At 35.8% G+C, this 18,712-nt stretch overlaps 1 protein-coding gene across 1 annotated transcript in view; it reads right to left on the reverse strand.

The window, feature by feature from the left end:
• LOC128617568 (cadherin-12) overlaps positions 1-18,712 on the reverse strand; it is an 83,721-nt gene that overhangs the window by 13,763 nt on the left and 51,246 nt on the right. Inside the window, exons 6-8 of the mRNA XM_053640751.1 lie at positions 11,149-11,402; positions 5,873-6,009; positions 850-971 (exon numbers count right to left, since the gene is read on the reverse strand). Coding sequence (XP_053496726.1) covers positions 850-971; positions 5,873-6,009; positions 11,149-11,402 — 513 coding nt within the window. The remainder of the gene's footprint in view (positions 1-849; positions 972-5,872; positions 6,010-11,148; positions 11,403-18,712) is intronic.

Raw genomic sequence — 18,712 nt, forward strand, 5'->3', positions numbered from 1 at the left:
ATGATTGGCCAAAATATCCACAGGACTGACTACTCATACCTGACTCCCTGAGTTATCATAATCTTCCTCATGCAGTAGCAACTCATATCTCATGTTTTATACTCTACTGCTCATGCCTGCTCCAGCACCATACTGCCCTGCTGTTACATGCACCTGCTGCATCTCTGCTGTGAACACTGCAGGTGCATGTTGAACAAAGCGATTAGGTCTGAGCTAATGCATCACTTAGCCACACGTGACCAGCCCATCACGAACATCCGTCAGCCCATGCTTCTCTACCACCTGATCACTTCCAGGTAGTTCATCATCACAGCGCACTACACAAATTTGTCAAATACCCAGAAATCCAACCAGCTAGAGCTAATCCCTCACCAGAGTCACCAAATGTGAAAAAAAGTCATAGTTAGACCTTCATAAATGTTTATGCAATTTCATATCCTAAATATAAAAGTCACTCATGCAAAGTGTTTGTTTTGATTGCATTGTTCTCATTATACCATTAGTCTAAATGTTTTTCCCCTTATCTTTGAGTAGCTAGTTGCACAAATTAACACAAACACAGAATAATACCTGGCATCAATCATACCTACATTGTTTGTCTCCTACTATAGCTCTGACACACACACACACACACACACACACACCTGCCCTGCAATTTTAATGAATGTGGTGGTGTGCAAAGTGTGTCATAAATCATCTTAAATGGCTCATTAGTCCAGAATTGTTCTTTGACTTGCATCTTCTCACAACACCTTGTTGTGCCCTCTTGCTTTTCTATTTTTGAAGCTTTTTTTGTGTGTGCGTGTTTCAGAGAAATAAAAAATTATCCACATATTGCTACACACTCACCTGTCCCACTTTGGCACCTTCACACACATAGGTCTCGTAAGGTATAGCCAACTCTGGAGGAAACTCGTTAACATCTAACACATGAATTGTGACTGCGACTTTGCTGGTTAGGATGGGGTTATCTGTAAAAATAAATACATAAATAAATAAATAAATAAAAAGGAGAAAAAGCACGCAGACACTGTGCTTTAGACATTGTGCTGATAGTTTTGAGCTTTTTCTTTATATGTCCTGCACAAATTATATTCCTACTCTACTCAAAGTATTATTATATAAAGTATGATTGCTTAACGCTTAAATAAATGCAGCACTCTGTTTTCAAGCTCTATATAATGTTTTTTAAGAAGAGAAATAATGAAAATCTCCAGGATCTTTAAGAATTGAGGATTATAATTTTAAATTATAATAAATGTATAATCGATTAAAAGATACACAACACATTAAAACACCATACAGTCTTGGTGTAATGAAAATGGTTTTCCAAGGCTGGAAAGGAATTCATCAACTGTATAATACTGACATCATGTGGTCATATTAAGAAAAGGTCAATAGAGGCTTACACTGTATTTACACTGTATTTATACTGTATACTGTAACTTGCAAGAGAAACAGGAAACCATTAAAACACCTTAAGATTTTGGTGATTATGGATTCTGTAACAAGTAGAACTCAATAGCAATGGCATCAATTGGGATGCCTCCACTGCCAGTATGTCTAGTCCTTCTTGTTACTAATCTGTATGCCTGAAACACCCTTAAAATATACTTCAAACAGAAAGGAGCTATTGAATAAAAAAAAGTCAGAAATTTGACCTTGCTTTGACCTTGATCCTGTTTGGCTCAATTCCAAAATCGAATCAGTTCATCTGTTGGTTACAATGATAATTACATATGAATCATAAAAACATTCGACCACTTGTTCTTGAGATATTGCACTAATGAGAATCTTGGATGGACAGACAACCTGAAAATAAAATACTGTACCTCAACTATCTAGTGGTGAACCCATTGAACCTGTTATTATTTTAATTATACCACAAAAAGCAAAAGGAGTATGCCATGCTATCAATGGCTGCAACCAGATTTCTGAGAGTGGCAGGTTGTGAAAAACCCTCGAGTGACTGCAAAAGACCTGCAGCAATACTTCGTGGCAACAGGCACTGAGGTTTCAGTAAGCACAGTATGGCACATACTAAACGCAGAAGGTTTTCATGCCAGAACTCCAAGACGTACAACACTACTGACCCAAAAGGTTAACATGGAATTGACATGAATAAAATAAAATCCAGCCACATTGCACTGATACCTATAAATTAATTTAATTTCTTCTAGGCTTGAAATGTTCAATATATACACCTATATAATTGGTCAGACCGAGTTAATTCTTAAATTGCCAGGACACTTATCCATCCATCCATCCATCTTCTACCGCTTACTCCTTCTTCAGGGTCGCAGGGGGACCTGGAGCCCTGGAGCCCAAGGCGGAGTACACCCTGGACAGGGTGCCAGTCCATCACAGGGCACAATCACATACACACTCACACACCCATTCATACACTACGGACACTTTTAGACACACCAATCAGCCTACCATGCATGTCTTTGGACTGGGGGAGGAAACCGGAGTACCCAGAGGAAACCCCTGCAGCACGGGGAGAACATGCAAACTCCACACACACGCCCCAGCGGGAATCGAGCCCCGGACCCTGGCGGTGTGAGGCGAACGTGCTAACCACTAAGCCACCGTGCGCCCCAGGACATCTATCTTTCTCACTATTACTTGTAGTAGTTATTGAATAATTAATAGATTTTACTACAGCTTTAAGATTAATAGCAACACGTAAAAAATGAATCTTTAAAAGGTTGACCGCAGGCAATAATGTCACAAAAGTGAAAACATGGCTAGCACATGTAAATCCGGGTTAAAGTGAACCCACCAGACTTACAGTGTTAAATCTGATTACTTACAGCCATGATGCCATTTGAATTCAGTGTGTGCAGTGCAGTGGGGGCATCAGTGTGGAATGAACTTTTATAGATTTGATCCGTGATATGAGCTTGTGGTGATGAGCTTGGGATGGCTTAGAGGAAAAGAGATCTATACACATCCCCGCTGGGGTCCCATATACAACCAAGACCTTTGGCTGACCTTGATGGAGAAAAGCAATCTTCCTTGCAATATAGAGATGTGTAGAAGTGTGTGTATGTGTGTGTGTGTGTGTGTGTGTGTGTGTGTGTGTGTGTGTGCACGTGTACATGTACATGTGCACGTGCATGCTTATGGGTGTGTTAGGGGTTGTGTAGACGTAGCTTCTTTGTGTCAGATCTGCCAAAGTTTGGAGCCATGCCATTCAAACTAAACTAAGTTATAATGGGAAACCTTTCAAAGGTTTCCTGTTTGGCTTATTTGATTGAAATTTTACACTGAATTTAACTACACAAAATTGTTATTTTAAGTCCAGCTGTGTGAAATGATAAGCCTGTCAACTGAAATGTCTTCTCTGTCTTCTAACTAAATAGAGCTATGGCCTGTGGTGTCTGGTGTGAAGCTGAATGTCAGCATACTGCCAGGAGCCTGCCAGAGATCCAGACAAAGGCTGTCAACATAAAAGGTTATTGGTGCAGTTTGTCACCAGTTTTTCATTTACAGTGGATGTATAACCATTCACTGATGGCTATGTGTTTTAGCAAAATATCAAGAAATTTATTTTGGGGGGAAAATAATAATCATAATTATGCACTAACTAATTAATCAAAAATATTTAACTTGTTTGATGTTTGACTGCATATGGACTGTCTTATTATTTTTTGTGTAGTACTTGCTATCTATCTGTAACATAGAGGCATGATGCAAGTGCATAAACTTGTCATTGCATTTGTGTTCCAAGAATCATTGTTATAGTCCATAACAGGAATCTATAAAAGACTAGAAGACAAGCTTTAGAAATGCACAAATACAATAGGTGAGAGTTTGCAACAGCACAAAGAACAGGTTCGCACAATCAAGAAACAACTGGGAGACATATTAATGAAAAATTAGGAGGCGGAGACAAGACTGAATGCAAACAAAGAACACATGCCACAATAAGAGCAGAGGTTTTGCACCATGCTCTGATGGGATTTGTCACCATGTAACACACTATCTAACTGTGATATGTGAGTTTAAATTTAATTTGATTTGATTTTACTCTAGTAAGTTTTTACTCTGTGACAAACATGAACAAAATGAATGATACGAAGAACATTATTTTTGATAAAAACATGTACCAAGTTAGATTTCAAATAGACCACTGCACTTTATTTTGACACTGAATTTATTTATATTTCTTTATCCACTAGATGGTGCAGTGTTCTTAAGAAATACATCTACACATGTACAGCATTGCACATTATTATTGGAGCTGCAGTCCAGCTGAGGTTTTTTATGAATTACACTATATAAGAAAATAGTTTGGAGTAGGAATAGATTTGCAAAATGTTGGTGCTAATGTGATATTAGAGATCATGCCCCATTTTACAGGAGAAAAAAAAATTCACAAGCCGACTAGCCTCTAATTAATGTAATGCAGCCAAATGCCCAAACATTTGCTGCATTAACAGAAAGAAGATCTCAAGAGCATAGTTCTCATTACCAGCAACAAGTACACTATTTTAGGACACAGTGCTGACTCATCTACTCATATAATACTGTCAGCATTATTATTTCTGATTTCATATCCTCTAATTCTGCAACATCTGGGACCGCACCTGGCTCAGGGGGAGAGAGAGAAGGAAAGAGATAGAGAGCAATAGAGAGAGAGAGAGAGAGAGAGAGAGAGAGACAGAGGGAACTCTTCATGAGTAGGGACATTCATGAATGTTTAAGCATTTGAGTATTTCGTTGCAAGTTTGTAAAGCACACTGAAGTTTGTGATATTGAAACTATAACTCTAACAAATGTCATGATAATAATAATAATAATAATAAAAAAAATAATAATAATAATTATTATTATTATTATTATTATTATTATTTAATAATAATTGTTGTTGTTGTTGTTATTATTATTATTATTATTATTATTATTATTATTATTATTAACAACAACAACAACAACAACAATTATTATTATTATTATTATTATTATTATTATTATAAATCAATGTACATTTTGGGAGTTTGTAAAGATGATGTAAAGTTTGGCTGATTTGGTGGTAATTCCTTTGAGGCCTGGGATTACAATTTAATTCTGGAACATTCAGTCTCCCACTATCAGTGTCTGCTACAGATTGATAGAAGAAAGAAATGCATATTAATAAATGTGAGCTTCCAACACTGAATGAACAAGTCTCACTGCAACAGAGAACCAAAGTTTTACAGACTTACTTCGTCTCCCAACAACTCTACAAATTAGCATTAGCAAACTGTAATTAGCATATCAGCAGCATGAGCATGAGAGACAGTTAGCAATGCTTGTTACCATGGTGATAAGACCTTAACTTTTAATGAACTCACTAGACTATTTCTGGTTAATGAATGTGGAGTGCAGCATTTGTAATTTTGATTGAGTACCATGAGCTTCGAGAGGGAGGACTTCCATGTCTTCTGAGAGGTCTTGAAGAGTGGATGTCAGTAAAGTGGTAGAGGACTTACTTTACGAATCCATAATTGGTAAAATGGCATTTTTAAAAATGTATATAATGTTGTTAGCCTTAAAACAACATCTCAGCTTCTCAAATTAGCACTGTAATTTCTAAACATGAAGCAAGGTATTAAAATTGTTTTGTAGTTAACACTTAATAGCTGTCTGGGAGGACTATCTTGGAGATATTGCCTTGCATAACTAATTAAATTGGAAAATAAAAAGCTTTAATCATCTAATGGCTGAAGGTCGTAGAAAGGAAATGAGTCTGTTGTTAAACCTATAAGGTCAAAGCAAATAGACAGACACTTGAACAATGAAAACCATTCAGGGGAGACATACTATTTCAGCTCATCATTAATTACTTTTTAGGACCATTTGGGAAATGTTGAAGCATACTTACTAACTTTGGTTGCCACAACAGAAAGGTTGTGTTGGACTCTGCTCTCCCTGTCCAGAAGCTCATTAGTGGAGATGGTACCTATTACAGGGTCAATGTCAAAGAAGCTATCTAGGTCACTTTTCCAGTCAATAGAATACCTATAGGGATAGAATAAAATTTTAAATTACTAAAAAGCTTGTGGGTTCTGTAGGATTCACATTATTGAGAAACATAAATGTTCTGTAATGTTTAACCATAATTTCCAGCTTCAGCATTAAAAAAAGACACTTAATCCATGAATTTTACCAAAAGATTATGGCTGAGAGATGCAATATTATGTTACATAGTAATTTGTATAACAGTACCACTAATTTGGACAAGCGGCATTCCAAGAGTGCTTACAGTATATAGTATAACCCCCCTAGGATGTTTCACTGTTTGTATCACTACGCTTGTCTGTGTTCGTCGTATAAAATTCCAATTCTATCAACAGTCCCACTGAAACTGTCAATACAGTAAAGTTAGTGACATCTTCAGTGGACATGGCAAACAATACATTTTTCATGAATGTACTGTATAACTTTAGACTTAAATATAAAAGTTCTGAAGTTTTAAAACTATGAAAGGTTGTCAGATGAAGATGAAAAGGAAAAAGGAAAGTCTATTTCACCAGATGCACTGTTAACGAGAATTTATAAATCAATGTTAGCTAGCTAGTCATCTAGGTGACAGGCTATCTGTGGGTGTGGCTTCTTTAGGTTCTATTTGCATTCGTGGAGCAAAAATTAACTAATTATTTGTCCATATTCTGTCCGAAATGTCACTTACTGTACTTGATATGAATTTCTTATTTAAAAAACTGTTGTATAAAAGCAATATAGCACTGGCAATCATACTGTTATAGTGAATATTGGCACATCTGCAGCACTCAGCCGGCAGCCTTGTCCCTATGGCCGAATCGCAGCCATGCCAATATTTAGTATAACCTCTCTTCTTGCTCATGGGATATTGCTTAAATGAATAAGCAACAAGCTTTAGTTCTATTTCCTTGCATTCTGAAACCGCTATGGTAGTTTCCTTCACTTTTAGTGGAGTTTTCCTAATGGACTAGGAAAAAGTCATCAATTCATGTGTGTAGCCTATAAAAGATACACTTTACATGACACTCGTCCTCTTTCCTATTATTGTCCATTAAGTGGATTTATGATGCTAAGTGTTCTAATACATGGACTTTTATGCTAATCTTGTTATTGTTAAATCTGCACCACAATATAGAGTGTGCTGATGCAGGTGATGGAAGTTCTAATATTTTACTTTTTGATGTTCTTGTCAAGGACAAGACATATGGCATAATTTGATGTTTGGCATATAGCAGCATGTGTGCTGTGTGGCTAGAATGTTATTATTGCAACTCCAGTAATGAAATTAGGTATGTTGAGCTATGTACTGTTTTCAATGTCAGCTGAATGTTATTCTTAATCTTATTAGAAATATAGGTGTCACTATCTAAGATAAGATAAGATAAGACAAGATAAGATAAGATAAGATAACACTTTATTAATCCCCAGACAGAGAAATTTGGGAGAAATTTAGTTGCACGCAAGCACCCTGAGGTATTGGTCCATGGCATGGTTTTTCATTGCGATGCAGGGAATTGTAAAAGATGCTTTCCCAGGCTGGAGGAAGGTATAAACAAAACCTTGATGGAGGGTGGGAAAATGAGTCTTGACGTCAGAGTATAAATGTATAAATGAAACCTAGACATAAAATCTGTCGGGAGGTGACATCAACATACTGGACAGCCACTCTTTCTTTGTCTACACCTGCAAAACAGTGATCCCACAGTAGGATCTACATTTGGTGCAAAGTAGTTTGAGCAGATTGCTATATAAACCAATGGAAGATATAAAGTAGGTATAAAGTGGCTTTTGTTTATTTGCATACACTATGGACCAGAGTTCAAATGTCACACTGTAGCAAGCATATTGATTACATTTACATTTATGGCATACGGCAGATGCATTTATCCAGAGCGACTTACATTTTTATTTTATTTATACAACTGAGCAGATAACGGCTTTGCAGTTGCAGCTTGGTGGTGCTGGGATTTGATGGTGGGATTGATGGTGCAGAATCCTATCAATCAATGTGCTCAGGCCAGAATTTGTACAGTGAGGGGTCTCAATCATTATGTGGACGTAATTGTTAGTTAACATGTTACTGACCAGCTTTTTGCATACTTTGGGAAGCAACATAAGTGGGCTCCATTATCTAAACTTAGGTTAGCCTACTGGGTAAAGGAAGTGTTTGCAAAACATACTGGAACACAGCTCGGGAGGCTCCTTCTATCATTAAATGGCAATCATTATGAGTAATGGTTAACTCCAGCATGGCACTAAGGACTGTCTTTTGTGGAAATTTTGTAGTGACTTGGAGTTTAGTGTCTACCTTCTCCAGATTTGACAGACTGAATGTTGTTTCATCACAGCCCATGTGCTCAGTGGTCAGTTCAAGTGATCCTTATTGTCAAAAGAATACAATATTGAGCCTCTTGGTGATTCTCATCCTCACTAGAGTACAATTATTGCACTTTGTAATTCTCAACCTCAATAGAGAGACGTATCAGAATAATGAGAGATTTGAGAGCAATATCAACTTTTCTAGTGATTATCAGTCTCAGTAAAGTACTTTATATTCATGAGTGCTGTCTATTAATATCTGGCAAGGTGTGCCATCAGGGAATGTTATGAACCCTTGTGACAACCTTGATATGTGGCTTTCATCTATAACAAAGGGTATGTAACAGTGATTCTATGACTGAAAGAAATTTAAATTGGAATCAAATGGCAGATAAAACATTTAAATGAAAGTCTAAACTGTAGCTTTTACTTTCACAGAATAGGTAACCAAGCTCTAAAATTTAATCAGCAACATTAATGTGGATATATTAAGAACTTCTGATTTACCAGAATTCAGAAGAAAGTTTTAATTTATCCAAGCTTTCATGTATTTATCAGAGATGTCTATTTTGCATAGCTGCACTGTTGAATCTGTCCAAACTAACATGCATAATTGTATATCATTAGCATAGAAGTGAAACACAACATTTTGCTTGCTGATAACATGTCCAGTTAATGGGGAACAATAAGTTATGAATTGTTTATAAGGTTTTCTCAAAACATGAAGCATGTCTGTATAGTGGTATTGGTATATATATATATATATATATATATATATATATATATATATATATATATATATATATATATATATATATATATATATATATATATACACACATACATACAGACACATAAATATACATATATGAAATGTGTACATGATCCTCATGAGATGGAGATCTTCATAGAGAACATAATCTGCATTAAAATTAGAAAATCTTTCCTATGAATACAGTCCCGTCTGAACTGATTGGAACGGCAAGGCCAATTCATTTGTTTGTGCTGTACACAGATGACATTTGTGTATGAGATACATAAGAGACGAGAGTTTAAAATTTCAACTTTTATTTACTGGTATTTACATCTAGAGGTGTTAATCAGCATAAAACATAGAATATTACATATCAGATCACCCAATTTTTAAGTGAGTAAAAGTATAGGAATAGATAAGTCTTCAAGTAAATTAAAGTAAATAACACTTAATATTTGGTAGCATATCCCTTGCTTGCAATAAAAACATCAAGCCTGCAACTCATTAACATCACCAAATTGTTGGCTACTTCTTTTATGATGTTTTTTTCAGTTGTTCTTTGTTTCTGGGGGTTTCTCCCTTCAGTCTTCACTTGTGGGGTTTTTCTTCACAGCTCTCACAATGTTTCTGTCATCAGCTATTGTTGTTTTCCTTGGCAAACCCATTCGTTGTCTGTTGCTCAGTACACCGGTGGTTTCTTTATTTTTCAGGACAAATTGTTGTATTGGCTATGCCCAATGTTTAGGCAATGCCTCTGATTGACCTTCCATCTTTTCTTAGCTTCAAAATGGCTTGCTTTTCTCCCATAGACAGCTCTCTGATCTTCATGCTTGCTTATGCTTTTTAATAACAAATGCAGTCTTCACAGGTGATACTGAAGGGTAAAACCAACAGTAGATGTTTAGAGATATTTATTGTTTATACAATCAATCTAACAGGACACACCTGGGTAACAATAAACACCTGTCAGTCACATGCTCCAATATTTTTGCTCACCTACAAATTGGGTAGTCTGATACAAAATGTGCTATGTTTTATGTCATTTAACACATCTACATATAAATACTAGGAAACATAAACTGAAATTCTAACTCTCTTCTCAAATTCATGTTTTGATCTGAACCCCAAATGCCTTCAGTCTACAGTCATTCCAATAGTTTCAGAGGAGACTATATGTTCAATTTTGTTCAAAATTCCTAGCTGAAATAGAAAAGGGTTGAATAGTGTTGAAGTTAGCAAAGGATACTTTTGCTATTTTCCTCTTTCAGGCAATATGCTTCCCGTATAAAGTTCTAAGGCATAACTTTAAAAGCTGCTCCATACACAGGGGTGCATTCAGTGCCATTGTCTAGTGGTGAGTGAGTGCAGCACCAGAGAACAATGCCAATGGTTTCTAAATAATTCAACATGGAAAAAAAGTAAATGTATATGGTGAGGCAACTCCTGGTTCAGGAGATATTTGTTTGGCCATCAGAACATTAGAGCCATCACATAGCACTTATACTGTGGTCACGAATAAAGGGAGAAAAAAAAAATTCTATTAACCTAGAGTGCAGAAAAAAAGAGCAGTGTAGTGACCTACAAAGAAATACAGATGAGTGATAAATTAAATGAAAAACCGTTATGTTTATGTTGTGCTATTAGGTAATTTTCCTGGCATGGTTTGGATCTACTTGGATCTACTTTCCCCATTAGAGGGAAGAGTCCTTACAAATCAATATAAAGTTCTTCTGACTGATCACCTTTATCTGCAATGAACCATTTCCATTCAGATGGGTGTGGTCTCTTCCAATATAGCAATGTCTTCATTCACAGGGCATAAGGGCTCACTGATTTAATTAATGAGGATGAAAATGATTTAAATCATATGCTATGGCCTACCTAGTCACCAGATCTCAACTCAATTGAACAACTTTGGGAAATTATGGAGTGACATAATAAACAGTGCTCGCCATCAAAATACCAACTTAAGGGAATATCTTTTGGAAGAACGGTGTTGATCTCTTCAGGACAGTTCAAGAATTTGTGCCAAGCACACTAAAGATGTTCTGGCAGCTAATGTATGTGGGTTTCCAGATACACACCTGACCAGGCTACTTCCTGCATCCAAATCCTGAGCAGTCACTGCTCCAATAATGGTGCCTGCTGGTGTGTCCTCATAAACATCCATTGTGTAGGATGGTTTACTGAAGACAGGAGGCTCATCCACATCTAGAACATTAATCTTGACAGTTGCTGTGTCTTTAAATGGACCAAAACTGTGAAACCGTGGATCTAAGTGTGAGTTTGATGCCTCCACTGTAAAGGTATAGGCCTTCTTTGTCTCATAGTCCAGAGGCTGTGGAGAGAAGGAAACAAAGTAACAAATGAGCTAGCATATAACTCATGCTGGAGAGTCGTTGCTCCTTCTTTGTTTAATCAATGTATAAAGTACATATCTAAGTTCTATTTACTGTTTCAAGCCACAGATTCCATGATACACACTGACTTCATGCAAATTAGTGCTAAGTGTGTTGCTTGAAGCATTATAGGCAGTTTTGCCGTGTGTGTCAGAAATTAGCTACATTTAAACTGCCAGCATACTGTATTTTATTTTCATTTCCTTCCATTTATTTTCATAGGGAATTTTAATTCACACCAAAATATTTAACAATACAAGATCATTTTAGGAACTTGGTGAAAATATTTAAGAAAAGTATGTCTTTTAATACTGCTTGTCAATTGAGCTGTGTTTGTCAATCAGATCTGGCAATCCTGGTCACAGCACATACATCAGGAATACAATCATCAACTTCCTCACAGCAAACAAATAAATTCAACACATTAATTTGGACTTTTGTTGCCAATTATTAAAATGTTATGGAAACTGCAGTCGACCACAAGAAAAAAAGGAATGCAGTATAATTAACAATTTTATATGACATACCCTCCATATTCTGTAAAGAACTGTCATTTCATTAAAACCACTTAGTATTTAAATGACATGTTAGCCATTTAAATGCCTTCCACACTGTCTACTTGTTCTGTCATGATAGTTGTTATATACTGAAAACCTAATTTATTTTATTTATTAACACATTATCTTTGTGTCTGATCTTGCATTTTCACTTTAGTCCCAGTCCTTTCAACAGCTTTATGGGTGATCATTTTTACCACTTCACATCAGCACCAATTCACTTCACACATTTAGTTAGCATGATGAGCTACAGCAGTTGTAAATTGAAAAATATAATCAAACTGTTCATTTCAGCTGCACTGAAAGTGCTTTTGTGGCCTGTGCTAACCATCCCTTTGTATTTTTTTGTTGCTGTTGTTATTTTTAGTTCTTATTTTATTAATTTCAGATTTCTATCATTCTTTCTTTATTCACAATAAAATGTTGCTAATTGTGTTCCCAATTAGATTCACCAAAAATAAGTGCACTTAAAAATCACCCAAGTTGCTTAATGACCAGTGAGGTTAAAGCAACTGCACTGACCAAGTCCACATTGAAAAATGTTATAGAACATATTCCTATTTGCACTTTTGAAAAGGATTGTCTTATTGTCTTGTTATCAAATATTTCACGACAATGAATCAATGTTCATCAGTGTTAACAGGGTAAAATAATCCATTGTTTTGCATCTGAATTTGTATCATAAATAAAACCAATATGACTTTAGTTGATAGAATAAGAACTTGTTTAGGAAACAAAAAAGATAATGACCCTTGGACATCTGGAGGAGAGGTTCATATCTTTGGCTACAAGTAGAAACAAGCAAACTTGTGATTACAAAGGTCATCCTGAGAATATAGGATTTCTTGACATCAATTTCACTGTTTCTGTGAACCTTCTTTGGTGGGGAACAGACATATTTGAGAAATCCCCCAACAATTATCACAAAGTTCAAAGAAGAACCCACCGACCCACCCCCACACACACACACACACACACACACACACACACACACACACACACACACAGTTATGTACAACGGTCGGACACCACTAGTGAAAATGCTTCTATTTTACTTATTTAAAAATGTATTAAATTTTTTTTTATAATTTGGTAATTTAATTAAATGATATAATTCGCAGTAACCTGAGTTATATTTGAATCTCAGAGTTTTTTAGTATTTACCGTTTCCCCTTTCGCTACAATGACAACACATTTGAGCTGGCTTAGACTCCAACAGTTTGTAAGGTTTTGGAGTCCATGCCAGCTCAAATGTGATTATTCATGATATATTAAATCCACTGGAGTGTCGTCTGAACATGTGGTTTAATGGAATGGATAAAAAAAGGAAAACTTGACCTTTTGTGCAAAGCAGTTAACATGGCCAATATCACAAACTTGCATACATTTTAATAGGGACCTAGAACTAGTGCGGAATCTTGTATAATAAATATTCAAGATTTTGAACACTTTCACTCTTTGTTTTAAATATTTAAAAATGCTATAACTTTCTCTTTCTCTAAATTAAAAAAAAAAAAAATCCAGATTTTCTATGTGATCTCAAACTTTTGGATCTCACATATATGAGGATCAGCCACATGTCAACAAAAGGTGCTGTGGAGATAAGATAAAAACTTGCTCAGACTTTTATTTTGGCTGAAGCAACATTTGTGTGTGTGTGTGTGTGTGTGTGTGTGTATGCGTGTGTGTGTGCGCGCTTTGTCATTGAAATGTAAAGTTTAGAATGAGTTTCACGGACTCCATTTAAAGTTTATGAACAACTTTACCCCCTAACAGAGAGGAATGTGCCTTATCATTGAAATTTAAAGCAGAGAATTATCTGGGAATGTGCTGATAATCATATTTTCAAAGTAAAAACTACAGTTGGAACTGTTACAATGTAATGTACACTGGCTTGTCCACTTTTAAAATTTGGAGCATGATGCAATATCACATTATTCGACATGCCTCCTTGGCAGTGTGCTAAAAACTGCTCAATCAGTATGTTCTGACTATAACGATATGGCAGTCCAGAATGAATATTCCCTCATTACTGAATTAGATTCCAATAAGCCATAAGGACATTTTTCTGGATTGGTGATGGGGTGCCCTGCGATGGATTGGCACCCTGTCCAGAGTGTACCCTGCCTTGTGCCCGATGCTCCCTGGGATAGGCTCCAGGTTCCCCGTGACCCTGAAAAAGGAGTAAGCGGTAGAGGATGGATGGATGGATGGATGGTGATGGGGTGCCTTAAGGAGCAATTGGGAAAACAATATGCTGTGGGGATGATGGTGGGAAGGGAGGTAGGAAGATCCTCTATTCTCCTTATGTCCAGTTTTCAGCAGTAGACGCGAAAGCTGATTAAATGACAGAAGAGTCTCTTGAGTTACTGAGGGTTGTGAGGGGCTACTAATGCAAGAGTGTCAAGTGCCCTTTCAGCAAGTGAACTTCCCACATCACATCTATTACCTAGTTAATTTTTTTGTAGAGAGATATGTAGATAGTACAGGAGGCTGCATTTTGTTCAAAACGCCTGTGTTATGGACAAACATGGCATACAAGTCTTAACTTGCAATTTAAGCAACACACACAGTGCACTTCTCCCCCCCTTTATACATATGCATTTTGGAGGAAGTCAGCTCAAAAAAAGGTGTGAAAATGGAAAGTGCAGATAATTACATATTTAGTTCAATGGACAATTGGCAGTGGCTAGGTTTGTGTGTAATTTTGTCATTCATATAATATAATAATAATAATAATAATAATAATAATAATAATCATAATAATTTTATATATATATATATATATATATATATATATATATATATATATATATATATATATATATTTACATTTTCTCATTTCTAAGTCGCTTTGGATAAAAGCATCTGCTAAGTGAATAAATGTAAATGTTATATATATATATATATATATATATATATATATATATATATATATATATATATATATATATATATATATATACATATACACACACACGCACACACACAGTACACCATTTAACAAAGAAATTCAACACATTAAAAAAGGACTGACTTTTATCAAAGCCGCAGTAAACAACAGGACAAATAAAATTCAGTTTAATTGCAATATTTTATATACAAAATAAAATTTATATTCTGTACATTATTTCATTACAACCAATTAGTATGCCATCCACAGTGTGTTTACCTGTACTGGCATGAGAATCTTTATGTAATAATAACTTAATCCATTAGCACATTATCTTCCTTATTAATCTTTGTTTTTCTCTTTAGTACCAGGCTTTTTAACAGCGCTGAAGTTGATAATTTCAGCTTTTAAACAACAATTTGAGCTTCACGTACAGTGTATTTAGTAGGCAGTTGGCATCTATAGCATTAGTAAATTGCATGTTGATTTTAGTTGTACTGCAAGTACATCAAGATGTGTTTTGCACTGTGCCTCCTTACATATGTACATATCTAGCACCGAAAGTCTATTTTTTCATAAACTTGTATAATTATTTTCAAGAAGATTACAATGTATTTTTACCGTTTTTTTTTTTCATCTGTATGTCATTGCCAACATAAATAATTAGATAAATTGTAGTCTCATCAAGGTTAAGCAGACAGGTCAAATAAATAATCTTTTGGAATCCCACATTTCCGGTGTCTCACACACTGTATATACTGGGCATAATACAAGTAGTGAATGACATTACACTAAATGATTGATTAATTTATTCATTCATAGTCCTTTCACACCTTATGTATGTATGTATGTAGAGAGTGAGAGAGAGAGAGAGAGAGAGAGAGACTGCACAAACTTTAACAAAGCGAAACACTTTGAATTCAGGACTTCACGCTCAAAATGTCTTTGATATGATAATGTGATCTCTCTTTGCACCCGGTGTAGAATCTCTCTTTGCACCTGGTGTAGAAGCCAGCAAAGAAATTCAACAGATCTTAACCCATCCCGTCAACCACAGCTGTGGAAATTTAATAAGTGTGCATCTAAGGCCTGAATCAAAGAATCATCTTTGCATAGGTACATATGTGCTTATTGCAAAATAAGTGATCTTTTGGTCCTGCCTACTGACACAAATATGAGATTATCACAAATTTTATGATAAACAGCACAGTATATCAGTTTAAAGACTTTAATCCTATCAGAACTGCAGTCCCCAGGCTGTCAATATGGATCATTTAATTCCATCAACAACCCACTGTGTAAATCTACTCAATTTCAGGATATCCTGCTCTTTCATTCAGTGCACTACACGAGTGTTTTTGTATAGATAAATTTGTACTCCCCATCTAACTGAAAGATAGTCTACTTACATTTCAGAATATTTTGACATCAGCTTGTATGAACTGCTATTCCCTATTATAGTGCTTATGGGTGTTTATTGAGTAATATATAATTAGATGTTAATAATAATATAATAATAACTTGTTCTACTGAATATATAACTACAGTGCCCTCCACTAATATTGGCACCCTTGGTAAATATGAGCAAAGAAGGCTGTGAAAAATGTTGATCTTTTGATACTGGACAAAAATACTCTGCTCTCATGGATATCAAACAATTGCAAAGAAAACAGACAGACACACACACACACACACACACACACACACACACACACACACATATATATATATATATATATATATATATATATATAAATGAAAAATATTTGTTAAATATAGGTGTGCAACAATTAATGGCTCCCTTTTAGTCAATACTTTGTACTACCTCCTTTAGCCAAGGTAACAGCTCCGAGTTGTCTCTTATATGGTGAGGTTGGAGAATACATGACAAGGCTCTGAGAGCATTCCTCTATACAGAATCTCTCCGGATCCTTCAAATTTTGAGGTCCACTCTGGTGGACTCTCCTCTTCAGTTCACCCCAAAGGTTTTCTATGGGTTTCAAGTCAGGGAACTGGGATGGTCATGTCAGGACCTTGATTCTGTGGTCAGTAAACCAGTTTTGTGTTGATTTTGATACATGTTTTGGATCATTGTCCTGCTGGAAGATCCAAACACGGCCCATTTTAAGCTTTCTGGCAGAGGCAGTCAGGTTTTCATTTAATATCCGTTGATATTTGATAGAGTCCATGATGCCATGTATCCTAACAAATTGTCCAGTTCCTCTAGCAGAAAAACTGCCACAAGACATTAAAGAGCCACCACCATATTTAACTGTGGGCATGATATACTTTTCCATATGGCTACCTCTCTGTGTGTGCCAAAGCCACCATCCGACCATAGAACCCAATCCCATTTGAAGGTCCAGTAGTGTCTGGCAAACTGTAGATGCTTGAGTTTGTTTTTGGATGAGAGTAGAAGCTTTTTTCTTGAAACCCTTCCAAACAACTTGTGGTGATGTAAGTGACATCGGATTGTAGTTTTCTGACCCCAAGAAGCAAATAACTTCTGCAGTTCTCCAGCTGTGATCCTTGGAGATTTTTTGCCCACTCAAACCATCAAGTATATATAGAGTATATAGAGGAGAGCATGTACAAATGTACCTCAACAATGATTTACTTCAATGTTAAATGTAACGTCAATGTCAAACCATTGTAAGTTATTTTGTGTGTGTATTATAGCTGTTAGGGTAGCTTAGAAATTTTAAAGATTTACATAGTTACAGTAGATCACTGGATATGCATTATGCAATTGCGGATAAGTGCATACAGGGCAATCACCAATTTAAAGATGTTTTATGATTACTATGGTATGGGATATGGTTACTATCATTTAGTCATAATTCTATAATTTCTTTTAAAGGATAACATTTTTAGGAACTCAGTTGCAATTCTGAGTATAGGAATTAGTGTGTGTGTCATTTCTGTCTCACACTGCCAAATTGTGCTACTCTTAACAGTCTTAGACTCTCTGAAGAAAGATGTTACTATAACAGGCATTACAGGTGTATCACAGGCCATACCAGTGGTTTCTCACAGTCTTACAAACAGAAGGAACTCTGAAAACTATTTTTCGCAAATATATTTCTAACAAAAGTGAATGAATTCTGGGACAGAGACAAGTGAGCTACTTGAATATAGGCATAATGAATAAGTCACAAATAGGCGTCTTACAATTGTAAGTAAAAACTCTTCCCTAATACTGAATGTCAGTGTCAAAAAAAATGATATACTGTATATAGCAGACACAGTGTGCTCAATTTGGAATTAATTACATCTGTTACAGCAGTGATAAATAACATAACTGAGTTAATTTTCTGAAGGCGCTCTAACTGTTGCTGTTCAGAAATTTCATTCATTTGTGGTCAGTGTCTACAGCAGCATCTGTTCATCAGATAGAACACTTCATCTTGTAATAATACATCTTTAGTCACTGCATGTGTTATTAATAAAATCGTAATGGTATGGGGTTCAATGAAAACTTGTTTTTGTCATCTACTTGCCAAAGCATGTCTATTAGTCTTTTCTTGGGGTGTAGCTCCTGGTTCATTTGCTGTTTTATTTACAAGACTGCTCACATTGTGGAGACCCATCTGCTTCTCCCTGGTGTTTTCCTCTTTTGGAAACCAAAAAAAGGATGCTGCATTTTTAATACAGCCTGGATTTGTTTGCATTGAGTGCACTATTACAATAGCTCAGACACATTTCGGTTTTTCTATTTTTTCTTTTGGTTTCTTTTTTCTTACATTCTCTCTAGAGTGAATGAACAAATGGATTAAAAACAAGCACAAGGCTGCCGTAA

This window comes from Ictalurus furcatus, chromosome 13, assembly GCF_023375685.1.
Source record: "Ictalurus furcatus strain D&B chromosome 13, Billie_1.0, whole genome shotgun sequence".
NCBI classification, from domain to species: Eukaryota; Metazoa; Chordata; class Actinopteri; order Siluriformes; family Ictaluridae; genus Ictalurus; species Ictalurus furcatus.